A 21,898-nucleotide genomic window follows, 5' to 3' on the forward strand; every position below is an offset into this window, starting at 1 on the left:
CATAAGCAGAGTAATATAGTCCTCTTTTAGCCTTAGAAAGGAATCAATTTCTTAAATACTGTTTAATCAGTAGATTCCTAAATCCATTTACAGAGATTCTCGACATAAAACTGGTCTAAGTTTGTTTTCCTCTAAGACTGCAAAACAAATTGCCCTTTATAAAACAACACCAAAGTTTACTGTAATCAAAACTATAGACAAAATTAAAAAAACTTGTCTCCCTATTCATCTAGCAATTTCTATTAGTATTTCTACATAAATACATGAAGAAATATGACATTTCCTATCAGTAAACCGGAAGTACAGTATCCAAAGCATATATTCCAAGCTAATCTATAGAGAGTACCCCTCAAGTGTTTGTGCAGCCTCGCGAGGTAAAGCAACAGAGGACCATGAACTTACTAAAAACTAATTAAAGCGAAACATACATAAGAAGTAGCAACAAAAGATTACAATCATCAGTAGCTAAAACTTATCTCAATAGGAATGAATCCTCCATAAAGTTACGAGACTGGAGAAACAGAAGAACCCCAGTATCAAATTTGTACATAGCAATCTAAGTTGTTAAATTCCTTGAAGTAGAGTCGTTTCATAGTTGCATCTTTAGCCTATGAACTAAAGTACTACGACAGGCTGCACTTTTCTATTTTACATTATTATATTTCTAATGACTAGCAGTTTGCTTATGGTATTTAATTGACATAGGATGAATAAAATTCCCCTGGTGGTGTTCATGTAAACTACATCCTCAAATGGAAGTGTCAAATCAAGAAACATGAAAAGAGAAATGGTATTGGTGCATAAGAAACTTGAATATACTAAACCTATTTGATCAGCACTGATGAAACAAACCTCATCTAAATTCGTGTCAAAAAGGACTTTCCGTAGGAAGTTTTCATAGTGAAACCCATATCTAAACAATAAGTGTGTTAAATACGTCAGATTTTAAAAACGGAAGCCACGTAAACTTCACGGTACAGACAATGTTTGAGGTCTTCAAGTTAAGTTGCCTATAATGGACGAGTAATTACGTCAGATATTAAAAACTAAAACCACGTAAACTCCAGATTTTACCTGGAACAGTGTGAACTCCAAATTTTAAAAACTGAAACCACATTAACTCCAGATTTTAAAAACTGAAACCACATAAACTCCAGATTTTAAAAACTAAAACCACATTAACTCCAGATTTCAAAAACTGAAACCACATCAACTCCAGATTTTAAAAACTGAAACCACATCAACTCCAGATTTTAAAAACTGAAACCACATAAACTCCAGATTTCAAAAACTGAAACCACGTAAACTCCAGATTTTAAAAACTGAAACCACATAAACTCCAGATTTTAAAAACTGAAACCACATAAACTCCAGATTTTAAAAACTGAAACCACATAAACTCCAGATTTTAAAAACTGAAACCACATAAACTCCAGATTTTAAAAACTGAAACCACATAAACTCCAGATTTTAAAAACTGAAACCACATCAACTCCAGATTTTAAAAACTGAAACCACATCAACTCCAGATTTTAAAAACTGAAACCACATTAACTCCAGATTCTAAAAACTGAAACCACATTAACTCCAGATTTCAAAAACTGAAACCACATAAACTCTTCTCACAGTACAGACAATGTTCGGGGTCTAAAATTTAATCTGCCTATAACGGACGAGGAACGAAACATCCCTTGAGGAGGTTACCCTGAGTGTCCTGAGCCACTACTTCTATATGGGTATCCGGCGGCCAATGAGGTACCTGCGCCCATGGAAGATGGAGGACTGGAGGGGGAGGTCTTGTCACAAACTCCCAGTGATGGAACGCCATCGTGTGCATGTCGCGCAACTCGACCACCCGGATTCCTGCCGTGCTGCAGACGACAGACCTGGGAAAGAGCGGACGACTCAAGATGGAAGGTTACGACCGGTTATATGTCATTATATCACAAAAGATGAGATATCAGCACCAATATGCAAAATAACAGAAGCACACATGCTTAATAAATGACTAAAATCCTATCTAATGCATAAGAAATTTGAGCACATTCTATATTTTTCTGTAATCAGTAATTAGGAAAAAATCAAATATATCTTCACAATAGCCGAGGAATAAGTAGCAAGGTAAGTGGACAGCAATGAATACAGCTGACCCATCTTGACTTCTCGAAAAAGAAGATTTTGGCTGGATAAACCCCAAACTCAGGCTGTACTTCTTTTTTTTTTAATTTCTTTTCAAACGCTGTATAGTTTTAGCTATCAATAGATTCACAGCGGAAAATGATGAAAAACTCTTTGAGCATCTGCAAAAGAACAATTCTTAAGAAATCTAGAATAGACAGCCATGGCATATTATTATATCCATGAAAAGCATTCATGCAATATTTTTGAAAGAGTCTGAAAGCAGTTCTATTAATCATATATGCTCCTTACAGTAGCTCAAAGACTTAGAATTGCCAATACAGTACAAGAAGCTTTGGAATTTACCCAAAAGTTGGGTCAGCTCGGTACTCACAGAGCTGAGCTATAGCCAACTTTTAGTGCATGGCCAGATATGCTAGTATAAGAAAGAGAGAAATTATTACACAGTGTACCCACAAAAATAAAATCGTAAATTTGAGACATACACAAACTTGCATAACAACATCATACTGAAATAATATTAACAACATACACAACATACAACAATCTTATCTCATTACAAGTATTCTCACAGATTCTCACTTTAAATAGATATCAAATACCCTAAATTAACATAAAAAACACAGTATAAAATTTTTGTCTCACAGGTACTAGCCTATATTTCTATGTATATTACCCAATGCTTCTTCTCCAGAAGCTATACAATATTTGTCTCACGGAAAATAACCTTTTTTTACATGGGATAAAAAGAAAATTTCAATCAATCTATAATTTTGATGCTTATCTAGGAGAGATTACTCAAGTGCCATATGTGGATGAGATCATGGTGAGGGGTGGATGGAGATGGTTAAGGCATGCTCTTTGCACAACCCCAAGGGAGATGAGTTCACCAAACTATCAACTGGGCTCCACCAGGCACTAGAAGAGTTGGAAGACCCAGGCTTGCATGGCTGAGGACTATGAAACGTCAAGTAAGAGAGGATGAATGGAGAAGTATTGATTTAAAAGCTCAAGACAGAGACGACTGGCAAAATCTAACCGAGGCCCTTTGCATCAATAGGTGTGGAAGGAGATGACGAATGATGATGATCTGGGAGTTACATGGCTAATATCTACAAAGTGTATGCTTCTTAATCCTTATAACGCTTATAACGTCCCTGACTGGTAAACGCCAGACTGGGGTTTGAGTCCCGCTCAAACTCGATAGTTTCTTTGGTCACTGCAACCTCACCATCTTTGTGAGCTAAGGATGGGTGGTTTGAGGGAGCCTATAGGTCTACCAGCAGTCATTAGTAGCTATGGCCTTACCCTCCTTGGTCATAGCTTGGATGGAGAGGGGGCTTGGGTGGTGATCATATGTATATATGGTCAGACTCTAGGGCATTATCCTGCCTGATAGGGCAGTGTCTGTCCCTTGCCCCTGCCATTCATGACCAACCTTTAAACCTTTAAACAACCAGAGCAGCATCATACCCAAACTGGGGAGTAGAAACCGCACCTGGAGGTCCATAGGAAGTAGCCAGGTCCCTTGGTCATTATATCAAAGTTGATAGAAGACCTGTAATAACTCAAATTTATCACTGTAATTGGAGAAGAGGGTAAATTATATGACTACATGTTAAGTATCAGTACAGAAGGTCCTCAATTTATAAGCATTCAGAGATACTTTACAAACAAATCCAACTAAAAATAACAGAGATAAGATAAGGAAAAACAATATCATATCATTTATTACAATAAGCAAAATGAATTTGTAATCCAATGATATATATTTCATATGAAACCTGACTATTTGTTGACTTTTGTAACTGGAAATCATATGCATGGGATTCAGGTTAGGCCTACCCTAGCCCAAAATTAAAAAAAAATTTGATGTACAAACAGTTCGACTTATAAACAGCTTCTTGGAACTAATTAAGTTCGTAAGTTGAAGACCTTCTGTACACAGTTACCCTTTTTATAACCAAAATTCTTCTTGTACAGATGAATCTTACATAGCTGACTACCACACTTCTTGGGATATGGGCAACTGATGATAATTAACCCTTTTACCCCCAGGCTCTTTGGAAATTTCCAACCCTTAACCCCCAGGGGGTTATTTTTTCCCCAGCACATTTAGCAGTATATATTTTTTAAATTGCTCTAACAGCCTTAATTTTTGTCATAGAGAGGTCAGGTTGGTCTCATTCTCTTGGAAAATGCTTGAATTTTTTCATAAAATTATCAAAAATATGAAAAAAAAAAAAATTTATAGCATTTTTTTGCAAGGACGTACCGGTACGTCCATGGGGGTAAAGGGATGAGTTTTGTGAAACGTACCAGTACGTCCTTTGGGGGTAAAAGGGTTAAAATACGAAACGTTCTCAACTTCCAAACTTGACAGGTTCCAAGAAGCTGTTTGCAAGTCTAATTTTCTTAAATTTCGCTAAGGGTACGCTTCGTTTAAGTCGCACGCCTATGATTTTCAGCTGTAAGTCAACAAATAGTCCCGTGTCATATTGATAATGTTGTCTTGCTTACTACATTAAATTAGAAGCACAGTATTGTTTAATACAGTATTTCATTATCAACATTTGATTCAATATCTGAGATTAATGATATCAGTTGAATTTGATCTTATCTTCGAATGTTTATGCCAAATGTTTTCAAGTTGAAGACATTTTGTAACTCTGAACTTTATCATTTTCAAAAAAAGCAATTACGATAATTCTCCCCTCACAATTCTAATACCCTTCCACACTTCCATTCACGATGGAATGAAATAAAAATAAAACTTAGTCTTTCCTTGGCCAAACATAAAAATAGGAAAGGACAATACAGTATGCCATAAGGAATAACCTAAACTATGTGATTCCTCTTTACACATTTATTACGATAGAGGGAATAATTATACCAACTCGGTTGAGTCCCTTGTTAGGCTGGAGGAACGTAGAGAGTAGAGGTCCCCTTTTTTGTTTTGTTTCATTTGTTGATGTCGGCTACTCCCCAAAATTGGGGGAAGTGCCTTGGTATATGTATGTATGTATGTATGTAATTCCCCTCTACAGATTCAAAGCTCCTTACCAAACCGTAACTGAAGCTTCAAAAACATTCCTGCCTGCCAATCTGCTATATGGGAGTCTAGACTCGCTCAAGCTTAATAGCTTCTATTAGTGTCTGAAACCTCACCATCTTTCTGAGCAAGAGATGGGTAGTTTACGGGAGCCTATACGTCTACCCATTGAGTTATTAGCAGCCATTGTTGTTGTTGTAGATTGCCTGACCTTACGGCCAGACACAGGATCTTGCATTACTGCAGCCCGTAGTAGCAGCCATTGGCATGCCCTCCGTAGTCCGAGCTTAATGGAGTGGGGGCTTGAGAGGCGATCATGATCTGTGTTTATATATGGTCAGTCTTTAAACCATTGTCCTGTTCCTTGACCCTGCCATTCATGAGTGACCTTTAAGACTTCTAAACCTTTAAGGTTAATATAAACCTAATCACATTAGTACGTAACCTAAAAAATTAAAATATCTCTCATAGAAACTATAGGATCTACAGTCCAACAATCTTTGTGAGCAAATAAAGCTTCTCTCAGATAATACTTAGCAAATACTCACACGGTATGTTGCTGAAGTTAAAGCAAGGACCCTTTCCAAGGATATATTCTTAATGATATTAAGAGAGCCATGCCACTAATACCATTATCTCTAACTTTTAGCATTGAATGAGATGTGCTTGAATAAAAACACTTAATTAGAAAGGAAAAATCACTCTTTGATAGTGGACAATTAGGAAATCTAACCCAACAAAACTTAACTTCATACTGCAACTGCAGGGTTTTTAACCAGTTGCATAGGGTCACTGAATGACCCAACAAGCACCTTGTTGCAGAGGACATTTCAGATTAAGAAATCCTTTTTTCTTCATTTCTTTTTGTAAGATATATTCATTAGATTATGGAGTAACGAGGCGAGTTAAGGTGCTTTTGGGTGAATAGGTCAATATCTTGACTTTAGGTTCTTTTGCATAGCCCACAAATTGGTTTCATACTGATGAGTTTTTTTTTGTGGTAAAATACTCTTAAATATATGGGCTGGTAAGTGTTCTTTTTTAATGGAGATAGACAAGATAAGAGTTCAACGTCAACCTTAGATTGCTTCAAAGAAAGTCTTCTGCTCGTAAAATCTCAAGTAAGTCGTATGGATTCAAGGAAGACCCCGATGGTGAAGATTCTCTCTAGACTTCTTCTTGTGCCGCCACCCATATCTCTCCCACTGGGAGGAAGACTACTCCCAGCATTACTCGTAGGTGTCATCCTACGCACAGGGCCATCCTCTTCAGGCCAGACATAATGAATGAGGCCGGTATTGGCCGAGAACTTGAAGGTTCCACAAGAGTGTCCATCAGGTCTTGGACAGATCCACATGATGAAAGGCAACAGGAAGCAAGCACACCTGAAAAAAGAATAAGGAAAAAAGTATAAGTCAAATGGCAGTCAAATGCATAGGAAGGTGGAGATAGAGACAACCTCCGCTCTCGGCCGAGCAAAAAGAAAAAGTGATGAGAAAACACAGGTATGTGTGTGAGCAGGGTAGCCAGCTAACCCCGTACCCCTTCAACTAGTGGCGGGGTAGTTACATCTCGTTAAAAGTCTTACGGCTAGTCTTCCAGCTTTGCCGAAAGTATATCCCTAATAAGTAGCGAAAAGGATCCGAGCAATTATCATCTCAATATTCACCCAACACTCGGTTGACAATGCTCTCCCCTCTCCACATCAAGTGGGGGACAAAGCGAAGGTGGCAGTTTCAAAGATGAGGACCGCTCATTGTAGTAGTATTTATTGATTTGAAAAAACTAGTAGTGCAACTTCATTACCAATCTTCTAACTTTTAAGTTTGACATCAACTAAAGCTATGCTTTCAAGGTTTGTAGCATGATTGACTTTTATTTAATTGTTTCTACTTCAGCTTAACTATCCACCTTCAGATACCACAGCTCTTTTACAGCTGGGTTAGACTACTCAAAAAGGGACACACATGATGAGAGGAACCTTCTGCAGTTGCACTAGCCCACCAAAGCCACTAGACTTATTTCTTCTCTCCAGTGGAATGTGCTATGAACCAAATAAAATACAAAATAGGCTATGTAAAACTAATAGGCTTGCACTGAAAGACTTGACTTTTAAAACCATATACAGTAATTAAATCGTTACCCCCTTTTCAGGTTTAAAATTATGCATATACATGTATTTATCTATATTTAAGTGGATTCATAAAATATCTCTTAGCATTTAAAATACAGTATCAAATCTAGAGTGATGTACTACAGTATTGGCATAGCGATATCTTTAGTTTAGGGATCATTCCTCTTTATAACGATCAGCATAAACAAATACAGAAGAGGGTACTAGAAAACTAAAAATCTAAGTTCACATATACAGTATATTTCCATGCATACAATAAAGAAGAGCACAGAAGAATGTCCCCTACCTACTAGTACTCTTAATAAATATGTGGACCAAATGACCACAAACGCATACTTTCGTCAAGGAGAACCAATACGTGGCAGACACAAAAACCCAGAAAAAGACAGAGGTAAAGAAATACCACCAAAAATATACGACAAAGAGGTATAATAGTCGCATTTGCTAAGCTAGCTTAGCTTGCAGCCGCTGCTGATAACTCTTTCAGAAATTAAAATAAGGACAAGAAAATATACATAATAACAAAAAGAACTCAAAGAACACAGCTTAGGAATTTTAAGACATAAATGAGAGTTTAAACTTGCTACGGAAGTCTGAGCGGCAACAAAATTATTTGCTCCTACATCAAGAAAAAAAAATTCTCTCTCAATATTACATTAAATTTCTTGATAAATAGATCTTGTTTGATCAACCAGAAAACTAATGACTAACTACTCTATCAACTTTGACAGTTCTGAGAAAAGCACTTCTAATTTCTCATGGGATATGAATGACATGTAAAGTATAATTTTACACAAAACAAGAAGGGAGTGACATACTTCAAAGCAAAGGTTCAGCATTCTATAGAACAATGTTATAAAATATTCTATATAAGATTCCATTATCAATGGTTTCAGATGACATTAACAGTAGGCCTTGCACTAGACTCTACTTCATGATCTAGAGCAGTATGCCGACACTAATTTTTACAATGGCAGAATTGGCACCACCTCCCATAAAGATTCCAACTGCATTTGTAATAAGCTCAAGTTATGAACAGATGCCAGGATCCCAGAACCACCTAACTGGCCACAATCATTCCAAATAAGGTTGTGGTAGCCTATTGGTAAACATCCCTGCCTGGCGATTGCCGGACTGGGGTTCAAGTCACGCTCAAACTCGATAGTTTCTTATAGCTAAGGATGGAGGGTTTCAAGAGAGCTTATAGATACCTGCTGAGTCATCAGCAGCCATTGCCTGGCCCTGCATGGTCCTAGCTTGGGTGGAGAAGTGACTTGGGCACTGATCATACAGTATGTATATATATGTATATATGCTGAGTTTCTAGGGCCTTATCCTACAAAGGCATAATCACTGTCCCTTGCCTTGGCCATTCATGAGCAGCCTTAAAACTTTTAAATGACATTACAAACATTTTTCTTGGACGAACTGTTCCAATCAGACAACACTTAACCCTTTTACCCCCAGGCTCTTTGGAAATTTCCAACCCTTAACCCCCAGGGGGTTATTTTTTTCCCAGCACATTTTGCAGTATACTTTTTTAAAAATTGCTCTGACAGCCTTAATTTTTGTCATAGAGAGGTCAGGTTGGTCTCATTCTTTCGGAAAATGCCTGAATTTTCTCAAAAAATTATCAAAAATATGAAAAAAAAAAAAAATTAATAGCATTTTTTTGCAAGGACGTACCGGTACGTCCATGGGGGTAAAGGGATGGGTTTTGTGAAACGTACCAGTACGTCCTTTGGGGGTAAAAGGGTTAATCTGGCACAGAAGCCAAGGCTGAAGCTCTACTTTGAACTCCGTGGCATATAACCTGTTATTGAAGTCTTGCAAGCCATAACAGATGTTATAGTGAAAGTCTTGACAACATGACTGAAGCCTTTGTTGACGGAGAGAACAGAAAACAACACACAAAAAGTCTTTCCAGAGAGAGAATAGAATTTCTTTTCTTCCTCTACTGTACCATAATTAACATCTCAAAAAAATCAAGCTAAGAACCTAATGCAGTAATGGTAATACCCTGAAAACATTTGGAATAGGGCATTGTAATAAAAATAAATCTGTATTTCATTTCATACATAGAAATTTATATATGTAAATATCAGACGAAATACGCATTTACATCAAACACAAGTTATGGTAAAAAGCATAGGTAAGAAATGCTATCTGGTGTATTCTTACACCTCACACCATCTACCAATTCTATCAACATAGAAAACATTCGGATGTTGCTATACGACCTTATTCAATATATAGAGAAAGCATAAAATTAGATACTGAACACACAAAACATTTAGCTGGGCTTCACAAGGTACTTGAAAAGTTGGAAGACCCAGGCCTACATGGCTGAGGACTATGAATCGTGATGTCCTAGATGATGAATGGAAAAGTATTGAATTAAAAACTTAAGATAGACATGCCTGGCAAATTCTAATCGAGGCCCTTTGCGTCAACAGGCGTAGGAGATGATAAGGATAAATACATATCTATCTATCTATTTACTAAGACACTTCCCCAAATTTTAGGGGGTAGCCGACATCCAACAAAGGAACAAAAGGAGACCTTTCCTCTCTCGGCTCCTCCCAGCCTGACGAGGGATTCAGCCAAGTTTGGCTGGTACTGCTAGAGTGCCACAGCCCAACCTCACCCATTATCCACCACAAATGAAGTTTCATAAGCTGAATCCCCTACTGCTGCTACCTCTGCGGTCACCAAGGCAACCGGAGGAAGCAGCAGGGGACTGGGAACCCCCTCTTCTGTATCTTACTCCTGTGAGATATCAATGAATACACAAAGTATAAATTATACTGTAAAAGTATACAGTATATAAACTGAACCAAATCATTGTAGCACTATCTGTTTATGTAAAAGTGACAGCACTGATTGAAGAAATTACTGTCAACAGCTGATACATAGCATTCTGCATTTGTTAAAAAATGCTAACACGCAAAAATTCAAAGTATTTGAAAAATCCCTCAGAATATCAACAATACTAAAACCAAATAAATTAAGATTGACTTTCAGTACTAAAGTCCTCATATGCAAATTAATATTGACACATTCGTACATTAAAAAAAAACACTTCAAACCTAAAAAAAAATATCAATTATGTTAAAATAATAATACTGACACATTCGTACATTAAAAAAAACACTTCAAACCTAAAAAAATATCAATTATGTTAAAATAATCTATTACTGTATCTTACAAAGGCCACAAGATTCTTCATTATAGCTTTCACAGCCTGTTGAGTACATTGAGTAGGGGACTTCCTGTACCACTATTCTAACTGTAATCTACAATCATACAGGAAACTTTGTATTCTTCCTACACACACTTTGGGTTCTTGTCAAATTTCTACAAGGGGACAATGTCAAACAGTGCTAGCAACATGTTTCTTTCAACAAAACTTATATAGAAACACAATCTCCTACAATTCTGTACAGTAATACATAACAATGAAATACCACACACTAGTAAAAGAATTATTAAGTGCTAAACTAAGCATGGAAATACTGTACTGTAGTACAGAAGTCTTACAAATGCTCAGGCAAAACTATTTGAAAATAACCACTATTGATATATGAATATATCACTTACCCTTTCAGTTCCGGAGGTTCCCCGTGAGTTACTTCATTTAGCCACCTATAACAAAAAAAAAATAATTTCGTATATATAATACATATAAACAATTAAACTCTAATTCTGATGTAATAAATCAGAAAAAAATCAGTATATTACTACTATTATTACTAGTCAAGCTACAACCATAGTTGAAAAACTAGGATTTTAAGACCAAGGGCTCCAACAGAGAAAATAGTCCATTGAGGAAATGAAATAATAAAACAAATAGTATGCCTAAGTGTATCCTCAAGAAGGAGAACTCTAACCCTAGACTGTAGAAGACCACAGTACAGAGGCTATGGCACTACCCAAGACTAGAGAACAATGTTTTGATTTTGGAGTGTCCTCCTCCTAGAAGAGCTGCTTACCATAGCTAAAGTTTCATCTACTCTTACCAAGTGGAAAGTAACCACAGAATAATTTCAGTGCAGTGCAGTAGTTAACCCCTGAATGGAGAAGACTTTTCTATTATCTTAATGTTGTCACGTATATGAGGAAAGAGGTGTGTGTGTAAAGAATAGGTCAGACTATTCAGCGTATGGGTGGGCGAAGGAAAAATAAGTTGTGACCAGAGAGATCCAATATACAGTAGTACTATCTGCCCAGTAGGGCCCAATAACTCTCTACCATGTAGTATCTCAAGGGGTGGCTGGTGCCCTGGCACAGCCTACTACCTGTAGGTTTTTAAGGAATTGCCTAACAAAGTATAGCGGTTACAAAATGTAAACAATACATTTCCATAAATATACACTGTATATTCATATACAGTTGGAGGTCACTTGAAGTAAAGATTCTGCATCTCAACCTTTTTGGAGACATGAAAATAGTTCACAGGTTGCAAAAACCTTTGTATGAAATATCATTTACATCTTTTTAATCTCCTCTTTCATACACTTTTAAATTCATGAGGCAAACATATAGACCACTGTTTTATGGCTGATTTAGGAAAAACTCAAAAAAAATTTCTAAATTTTACTGTAACAGAAAAAAGGAAATAATATTTTTGTTTGTTCCTTATCCCTAACAAGGACTTTTTCACTTGTAAAAAAAAAAGAAATAGATCTTAAGTGCAAACACTAAAAATAAACATAAATAACCAATTTCCTATGTATAATATAAGCTAAACAAAAGCTGATAAACATTTTTGCACTACATTAATGTTGCAATTAATGTAAATTTATAAAAATAACAAATACTACAGAAAGTCCATTGAATTAATCAATAAAAAATGTTGATAAGGTATAAGATAAACCATCATATAATCAAATGCACAAGTCATGGTAATGTTACTTCTGAAATAATTAAACAAGGAAATCTTATCTAACGTAAAACCTGTGCTTGTCCTATATTATTATTATTATTATAATTATTACTAGCTAAGCTACAACCCTAGTTGGAAAAGCAAGATGCTATAAGCCCAAGGGCTCTAACAGGGAAAAATAGCGCAGTGAGGAAAGGAAATAAGGAAATAAATAAACGATATAAGTAATGAAAATTAAAATAAAATACTTTAAAAACATCAACAATAAAACATATTTAATTTATAGTAGACCCATACACAATTCAGCGTCGATAAACACGTTTAGATTCCCACTTCAGCATATGGTCAGCAACACTGATTTCTTTCCCTCACTTGCAGCGTCTTCAAACAGAACCTCAGTAAAGAAATGCTCCTTGTGATTAAGTAACTAACATGCAAGAATTAATTACTCAAAGAAGAGACTCTTTAGCTATGGTAAGCAGCTCTTCTAGGAGGACACACAAAAATCAAATCATTGTTTGCTAGTCTGGGGTAGTGCCATAGCCTCTGTACATGGTCTTCAACTGTCTTGGGTTACAGTTCTCTTGCTTGAGAGTACACTCGGGCATATTATTCGATCTTACTTCTCTTCCTCTTGTTTTGTTAAAGTTTTTATAGTTTAAATAGGAAATATTTATTTTAATGTTACTGCTTAAAATAGTTTATTTTTCCTTGTTTCCTTCCCTCACTGGGCTATGTTCCCTATTGGAGCTCCTAGGCTTATAGCACCCTGCTTTCCCAACTAGAGTTGTAGCTTAGCAAGTAGTAATAATAATAATAATAATAATAATAATAATAATAATAATACACAACATATCACATGTCATTTCTACCTAAGGCAGCTATAGCTAAAAGAAGTTACTATTTTAAGTGCTGTTAGAAGAGCCTTTCCAATATTGTACTGTAATCAATTTAAATTCTATACTCACACAATGGAAAAACCTCAAAATTTACTTATGCTCTGTTACCATTATAAGAAAATGTGGAAGCTCTTCGGTATTCTTATTCAATCAGATTGATAGAGTTGATACTGCAGTTGAAACCAGTACAGAGACAAGGTGGCTATGTTTCAATGGTAACCAGAACATCGGTGAATATATCATTTACGTAGTTACTATCTCCTTTGTTTTAATATAATTCAATTTTGGAATATTTCCAAAAAGAACAACCAAAGGTATGGTATCGCTTATTGTACAAACACTTATTCTGTTAAAAAATCATAACAAAAATAAGAAAATCAACTCACTTGTGAAAAGCTAATATAACAGCACTTGATCTTGCCCAAAAAGCTCTGCATTTACTTCCATCCACTTCGGAGAACTTGTTGTTATTGCTGAAGTGCGTACTCAAGTTGGGGGACGGGGCATTCAGCAACGGACGACTGCAAGCGTTCTTTGGCATCTGGGAGGAAATGGAATCTTCCTGAGCTAATGGAGATCCGGGACTCGCGTCGGAATCTCTTCGGTTGGGATACCGTCTCGTGAAAATCGGAGGACTGTACACACCGCTGGATGCGATTGGTTCTTTCGGGGGCTCGACTGTCATGTTTATGTTATCCAGAGGTATTTTCCGTACAAAATCCGTGGTGAATGTGACCGATTCTTTTATTAGAGAGCTTGACATAGATTGTCGCATGATGGCACTGTAATAGCAAAAGGAGAAAATGGCGATTAACAATAATAAACAACTGAAATAATTAGCCTTTTTATCTGGGAATTATGTAATTCCATTCATAAATATATTTCTTAGATAAATATACTTCTACACAATAACAACTTATCACCCATATTATTGTAATAAAAATATCATGGAATTAATATTTAACAATATACAGTAATACTACAAGTCTCTTATACATTCCTAATAGCCCAGCTTCCAAGTTGCTCAGACACATGACAAATTATGATTTGATACTTTTCTTGCCAAAAAATTTAAAGCTTTTATCATTAAATGGTTCTACTGTAAATTTTATTTCATAAGAAGGATGGTAAAGTAAGGTGATAACAGGAAACCACAAGACTTTATACAAAGGTCAATCAAGAGAAAATGGAACTTGTCTAATACGCAGTCTGTATGAGAATACCATATGTTGGGAACAAAATCTAAAGGGTCCCAGACAGTACGAAATGGCCTCTTAAGTCATAGTGTTTCGCACGCAAGTGCAGCTTCAAACACTGTTTGGGATTGAACCCTGTGATAATTGAGGTGATATTTACCTGGATCTGTGCAATAAAGTTTGCTTATTAGTCAGATCCATGCCAACTTAATGAGTTTTCTGACTTGTATGGATCAGAGTTAGTGAGTACTTACTCTATATGGAAACAGAAATACAGTACTGAACTACAAAAAACATTCTCGTAGCAATAGCTAAACTGATAAATACTGTATCTAGGATTTATTTTTCAATCTAAATTAGAGAAAATATAGTATAGTATATACTAATGTACATTTATACATGTACAACTGGTTCCATGAATTTCAGAGACATCTGGTAACTGAAAAATGTACTGTAGCAGTAATATCTGTGTGACAAAATGAAAAAAATTTATATACTACAGTATAATCGGCTAAGTGTTGTTGCCAAATGTGTCCTTTCATAGCCATGTCAATTAAAATTCATGATGCTAACTATACATAAAAACTTCAATTTTGAATTATAAAAATCACGATAAAATGGAATTCAAATACAGTAATTAAATTCATTATTTCAATACTTAGCTGTGGTTCACCTAGCTTTGTCAGTGTACCTCTCTTATCGATATCTATTGTTCAAAAATAAAATAATTCCTACTCATGCTCTCACTAATTGTATTCTTTCTCCATTAAATAATGACTTGGCACGCCAACAGTGGTGCTCTATGGTAAACAATCTCAAATTAAGTACTCTTCATATTTAAAGTCAAATTCCAAATACTTCTTGACATCACAAATCAGCATGTGTGTGTGTTCACATTACCTTGCCTTATGCAAGACACGGGCTCTTGCATTGGCAGCCCGTAAGCGAATGTAACTGCAATTTACTTTAATTTACTTTGAAAGAGGGAACAAATCACTGTTAAAGCAAGGGGTTGGGATAGGTGAACCATAAGTAAGTACAGTATTAAACTAGAGGGGCACTCGGTAGAGCACAGACCTCTGCCGCGCCAGCTTATCTCTCGACTTTTTGCTGGACCTTGACCTAAACATGTATTAATTGGCATAGATTTTCATACACTCAAATATGAACCAAGTTTGAATTCTCTGTGACAACAATGTCCAAACTCATGGCTGATTATGTAAATTGGACATTTTGCTCGACTGTGACCTTCCAAAATTTAATTATTTCCAGCTTTTTACCTTCTACTCAATCCCTTCAAGTTTCATTACTTTGTGATTAAAATTGTGGTCAGGAAGCTGTTCACAAACAAATAAGGGGTAAAACATAACCTCCTTCCAACTTTGTTGGCGGAGGTAATAAATTCATCCAATAAAAAAAAAAAAATATACTCACCTGTGATGCGGCGATTGAGGAAGGTAATCCGACGTGAGTTTTGTGGTGGTGAAAAACACGTGCAGATCTTCGAAACCTCTTGCCATGATGCCGTGTGGTGTGTGTCCCAGATCTAGAGTATGTGCTAATTCGTGTAATACTGAACCAAGGTGTGTGCCATAACATGCACCCCATGTACCTCTGGATGGATAGGAGAGAGAAATCATTAGAATAGTAAATGTCAACAAAAATAAATACTGATGTTCTTCAGCTTTATAGTTCTGGCTGGTCTTCCGATAAAAACAAATATATATAAAGTAAATACCACAATGTATAGCTTGCATCTGAATATTCAAAATATCAAAAAAGTTAATAGTAATTAATATAACTTCAAATCCAAGATAGTAAAAACTTCATACTTGTCATTCAATAAAAAAATATACCTGTAAAAATCATGATATCCTAGCCAATAAGTGGTAATATTTGATAAGCTAAAGAGCTTCAATAATCTAATAATTCTTTAACAAAAAGTGGTCCATTTAAAGGAACTCCAAAATCTCCTGGTATGATGGAGAAGCCTATAGTCCATTTCTTTTAGCGATGCATATTTGCACCGACTCACAGCGGTGCCCTTTTAGCTCGGAAAAGTTTCCGGGTCGCTGATTGGTTGGACAAGATAATTCTAACCAATCAGCGATCAGGAAACTTTTCCGAGCTAAAAGGGCACCGCCGCGAGTCGGTGCAAATATGCATCGCTAAAAGAAATGGACTATAGTGATGATCTTACAGTAATCTATTACTGTACAGGTCCCTAACTTAGAAAACTCGATTTACATTCAGATATACAAACACAAATCCAACTGAAAATAAAGATATGATACAGAAATATTGTAATAAATCAATATTATATAATTTAACCCTTTTACCCCCAAAGGACGTACTGGTACGTTTCACAAAAGCCATCCCTTTACCCCCATGGACGTACTGGTACGTCCTTGCAAAAAAATGCTATAAAAATTTTTTTTTCATATTTTAGATAATTTTTTGAGAAAATTCAGGCATTTTCCAAGAGAATGAGACCAACCTGACATCTCTATGACAAAAATTAAGGCTGTTAGAGCAATTTAAAAAAAATATACTGCAAAATGTGCTTGAAAAAAAATAACCATTGGGGGTTAAGGGTAGGAAATTTCCAAATAGTCCGGGGGTAAAAGGGTTAAATCAGACCTTTAAAAATTCTCTTGAATCATTTAAGAAAGAATTGAATTTTCCAGTTTTCCAAAGGCACTGCTATGCAGGCCTTATTAACAAAAGTGGAAATAATTCAGTATCTGAATTCACTTTCACAGAAGGAAAATCACCACTTCCATAAATATTTCATATTTTACTTTTTACTGGAAAAGTATTGACTAAGAGAGATTACTCGAGTGTCATATGAGGATGAGATCATGGTGAGGGGTAGATGGAGATGGGTTAGGCATGCTCTTCGCACTCCCCAGGAGAGATCAGTTCACCAAATGCTCAAATTGGCTCCACAAGGCACTAGAAGAGTTGGAATACCCAGGCCTACATGGCTGAGAGCTGTGAAGCCTAAAGTGGGAGATGATGAATAGAGAAGTATTGAATTAAAAGCTCAAGATAGAGACGACTGGCGAAATCTAACCGAGGCCCTTGGCATCAATAGGCATAGGAGGAGATGATGATGAGTGACCAAAGGAGACCCAAGGTTAGAGCTCTTTATTTAGCCATTATCAGAAACCTATTAATCCTAGTTTCTATTTCAGGGGAATGTCTAGACTGATAAACATTAAATGGAGAAAACATTAAAGCAAAAACTTAAGACCGAGCCCTTGTAGTTTTCTCTATAACTGGATCACTACATCAGGTATAATTCCAAAATACTGCCAAATTTTCAAGTTTGAAAAAATGGAGTTTCATGAATTTTCACTTCTGATTGTAAGAAAAAAGTTTGAAGACACCATAATTTTGATTTAAGTTGTTCATTGACTATTCTCTTTACAACAGACTTAACCAAAACATCTACAGTGGGAACAACTCTAAAAGATAGATGAACGTTAAGACCTACTTTTTAAGCCACCTGTTGATGAAAACAAGCTGGGAGAATCAGGGATGTTAGAAACCATAAGCATCAAAAAAGATAATTCAATATGCTAATCCTTTCTCTGAAGAAAATAACTCGGCTTTTGGAACTAAAGCACCCGTACTAAATTGTTCTTTCGCCATCCTTGCTGCAACTACAGCGTTTAACATCAGAAGGAACTGGAGATATGTTAAGTTTAGAGAAACAACTTTGATAACAACCAACTCCTTTTCAAGATCTTTCAAAAGAAAAGAGAGGAGAGAAACTAACATTGACTGACATGTCTGAAACAAGCACACACAATACAAAGATAAAAGGAATTCATATATTATTAGAAATATATTAAAGTAACAAATGTTAAAAGCTATTTCAATGTAAATCACAGTACAGTGCAGTACTGTATATGCAACAGAAAAATATTAGTCTTGTAATCTATTAACTTGCACTCTTATGAAATGACTAGGGTAAATAGTATTGTACTGAATTTTGTACACAGCTGCAATTCATGGCAATTAAATACACAACAAAATTCATAAGAATGTATAGTCAAAACATTTGTATAGAAAATACTGAAGAAATAAAATGCTCATACAAACATCATGTTGATTAAGTTATGCTAAACTGGCATGAAGAACGGAAAAAACACTTGATACCAGTTTTTATATAAGCCTGCCATACACAATTGTGTGATATGAACTGTAACAGCTATTAAGTGTTTTTATATCAACAGAATAGAATTAGCAAGTCATTTTTAACAGCTAGGAAGTGTTTCTATATCAACAGAAATGAATTAGCAAGTCATTCTCACTATAAAAGACATTCAGTTATTGAGAAATCCAAGACAAAGAAAAACACTTTTCTCAGTATTTAATGCGGCATTTGGTGGCAAAGCAAAAATAAAGAAAAAAACTTGTTTGCAAATATTAATTCATCATGTAATATGAATTCAGGTGATTAAAAATTAATGTAAAAGAAGTAAAGTTTGACATTTGCTTTTTCTGGTTTATGTTCGTGAAATTTGAAACTTGTGCTAAGGTGGACACTAGGGTGAATACCCGAGATGCTGCGGTCAGGCCAAAACACAGCACCTAGAATTGGTATATCATTCCTTCTAATGTAAATCTGAGGTTTTTCCTTGGAGATGTATGAATGGGAATCTAGAAGCACGGCCTTGAGATCTATTGATATCATGAAGTCCTGAGGTCTAACAGACTGCCGAACTGTCTGTCCCTTCATCTCGAACGGGGTCTGCCAAACAATCCCGTTCAAGGTTGAGAGCTCTCCCCTCCCGGAGGTTCCACCGAGGGGCATTGAATTTGTCCATGCCCTGTTCTAGTCCATCTCCATCTAAGACTGACCTCGAAGGGGAAGGGTCCCTCTTCGCCTTCTTCTTCCGTCACTGACTAAATCTCCTCCATTGGGAGGGTGACCATTCCCGACACACTACATAAGAAGACTCCTGCCTGCAAGAGTGACCCTTACATGCAGGACAGAGACCGTGAGGATCCGTCTCCTAAGCAGACATCAAGGTACCACAACGGCGACCTTCATTCCCAGGACAGATCTGCCTTATTGGACTTTGCAGGCAGGTAAACCTGAGAAGAATAATACAGAAAAATCTTTGCTTTTTACAACAGTTATGAATAAGTAGGAAATTATTTATGTATAGGGTTTTAGCGGAGATGTGAGACGTGTGCACTCTACCCAGCCAAAATAAAAAGTGACGGTGATTACTACCCTAACTATCACCTCTCACTAACTAGCAGAGGGTAGTTATAATTCGCAAAATTCTAACGGATAGTTTCCGCTAGCGCCGAAATAATATTCCTATGTAAAGAGGGTAAGGTTTGTATCTAGTGTCGGAACAAACAGTATGTAGAGTAAATAAGCAACCCCGATATGAGAAGTTGACATCACCAACCATAATATGTCAATCACCAACCTCAATATGCAGAGTTGATAGGAACAACCCAAATATGCCTGGAGCATTGTTTCTCTGTTTTCAGTGCTAGACTAACTACTGTATATATTCAATGTACATCCACCTACATAAACTTATCTTACATGTCCTTGCAGATGGCTGAACATTACAAATACTGGGCAAGACTCATTGAAATACAGTATGACCTTTTACAAGTACACAACAATATATCATACCTTCCACCACTGAAGTCCAGGAGCGAGTTTGTGTCGACAGGGGTGTTATCTCTCATGGCCTCCATTACATCTTCAACGTTCGTCGCCCAGGAATACAACGCACCCGTGCCAACAAGAGCTAATCCACCTCCTCCTAACGAAACGTGACCTTTCGTTAACTCCATGATTTCTGCTTCGTGTTTTACGTTTAGTTTATCTGGATTGGAAAACCTGGTACCACAGAAAAAGGCTACGTATTTGCAGTTTTTATCTGCAAGATGGGAAGACAGTATCTGCAGGGCCGCAGTTTCCCACAGGCGTTCCTCTGTGAATTTATGTGCTTCTTTTATGGTAAGCGGTAACTGTACAACATGAACTATGGGGTTTCCTTCTTTGTCTAACTCGAAGCAAAAAGTGCGTCGACCCAACCCCTCGGCTGCCAAAGTTTCGGCAACGAACGTCTGTAAGATCAGAGCTCCCGTCTGAATTTTCCGAACTGCTGTGTTTGGAGATCGTTCCATACTATGAGGTCCTTGAAATTTTTCTTCGTTTAGGCAAGTGATATAAACAAGGCGGATGAAACGCGGAATCTTGAGCGGCCGGTATTCTACCTGTATGGATGCCTCCTCTGTCCCACATATAATTCTCAAGTAATTTTTCCCATCGACAAGAGGAACCAAAGCATTAAACCCCCCATTATAGATTTTCCATAAAGTCCCATTTCTACTATTATCACTCTGGTTATGAATTGCGCCACACGTCGCTTCGGGCTGTGTCCCTACCACACGCAATAAGCACAGGCGGTGAGTGACCACTTCTCCGTCTTGAATATTCGTGACTACCAACATGATGAGTCTGTAAATACAGAAAACATTATACAAAGGGAAAATAAATCACAAAACAGGTATACAAATGAGATACAATAGAGAAATTAATACAGTACAGTAATACAATAGAATGATACACTATACATTCTAAAGTATTATAAAAAATATATTTCTTATATCTAATCACGAGAGTATCTAACGTGCTGAATACCTTATCAGTTCTTCAACCGAGTTCTTTTGCTTGAGGGTACACTATTCTATCTAATTTCTCTTCCTCTTGATTTGTTAAAAGTTTTTATAGTTTATATAGGAATTATTTATTTTAATATTGTTACTGTTCTTTGAATATTTTTTCTTAGTTTCCTTTCCTCACTGGGCTAATTTCCCTGTTGCAGCCCCTGGGCTTATAGCACCCTGCTTTTCCAACTATAGTCCATTTCTTTTAGCGATGCATATTTGCACCGACTCGCGGCGGTGCCCTTCTAGCTCGGAAAAGTTTCCGGATCGCTGATTGGTTAGAATTATCTTGTCCAACCAATCAGCGATCCGAAAACTTTTCCGAGCTAAAAGGGCACTGCTGCGAGTCGGTGCAAATATGCATCGCTAAAAGAAATGGACTATAGGGTTGTAGCTTAGCAAGTAAAAATAATAATAATAATAATAATAGGTATTCAGCATTTTTTCAAATAATTTTGATCATTCTTAAAATCCACAAGACTTTGGCATACAGACAGTGAGTCAGTTAGTGTTGGGGGAGGCCTAGACTGAGGTGTATATGAGAAATCTTTTTTTAAAGGAATGCCTTAGCAACTCGAAGATAAGTGAATGCCAATGAGACGTTGAAGGCGGCCCATATGATTTGCAGACTCTCTTGGTCGAAGCTAACATGAGCGGGAAACCTGTCATCGAGGTCAGGGGAATATCTGCTGCTTGGAGACCTAGGTCATAGGGGGAGTCCTTCAACGACCGAAAGACGTGAACCATGCCCCATGGAGGAGGTCTCCCTTCTGATTGAGGGCAGGTAGGCTCAAAACTCCGTATGAAGAGAGGCGATGTCAGCGTAGAGGAAAAACTAATTCCTTTCGGTCTGAGGGCGAAGCTCAAGGATAAGCTGTG

At 36.7% G+C, this 21,898-nt stretch overlaps 1 protein-coding gene across 1 annotated transcript in view; it reads right to left on the reverse strand.

Moving 5' to 3' along the window:
* Window positions 1–269: 269 nt before the first annotated feature.
* LOC137618277 (uncharacterized) overlaps window positions 270–21,898 on the reverse strand; it is a 29,025-nt gene continuing 7,396 nt past the window's right edge. The window contains exons 2-6 of the mRNA XM_068348449.1: window positions 19,977–20,810; window positions 15,740–15,919; window positions 13,496–13,891; window positions 10,926–10,970; window positions 270–1,886 (exon numbers count right to left, since the gene is read on the reverse strand). Of these exons, the coding sequence (XP_068204550.1) occupies window positions 1,664–1,886; window positions 10,926–10,970; window positions 13,496–13,891; window positions 15,740–15,919; window positions 19,977–20,803 (1,671 nt within the window). The 5' untranslated portion in view covers window positions 20,804–20,810 and the 3' untranslated portion in view covers window positions 270–1,663. The remainder of the gene's footprint in view (window positions 1,887–10,925; window positions 10,971–13,495; window positions 13,892–15,739; window positions 15,920–19,976; window positions 20,811–21,898) is intronic.

This window comes from Palaemon carinicauda, chromosome 24, assembly GCF_036898095.1.
Source record: "Palaemon carinicauda isolate YSFRI2023 chromosome 24, ASM3689809v2, whole genome shotgun sequence".
In the NCBI taxonomy this organism is placed as follows: Eukaryota; Metazoa; Arthropoda; class Malacostraca; order Decapoda; family Palaemonidae; genus Palaemon; species Palaemon carinicauda.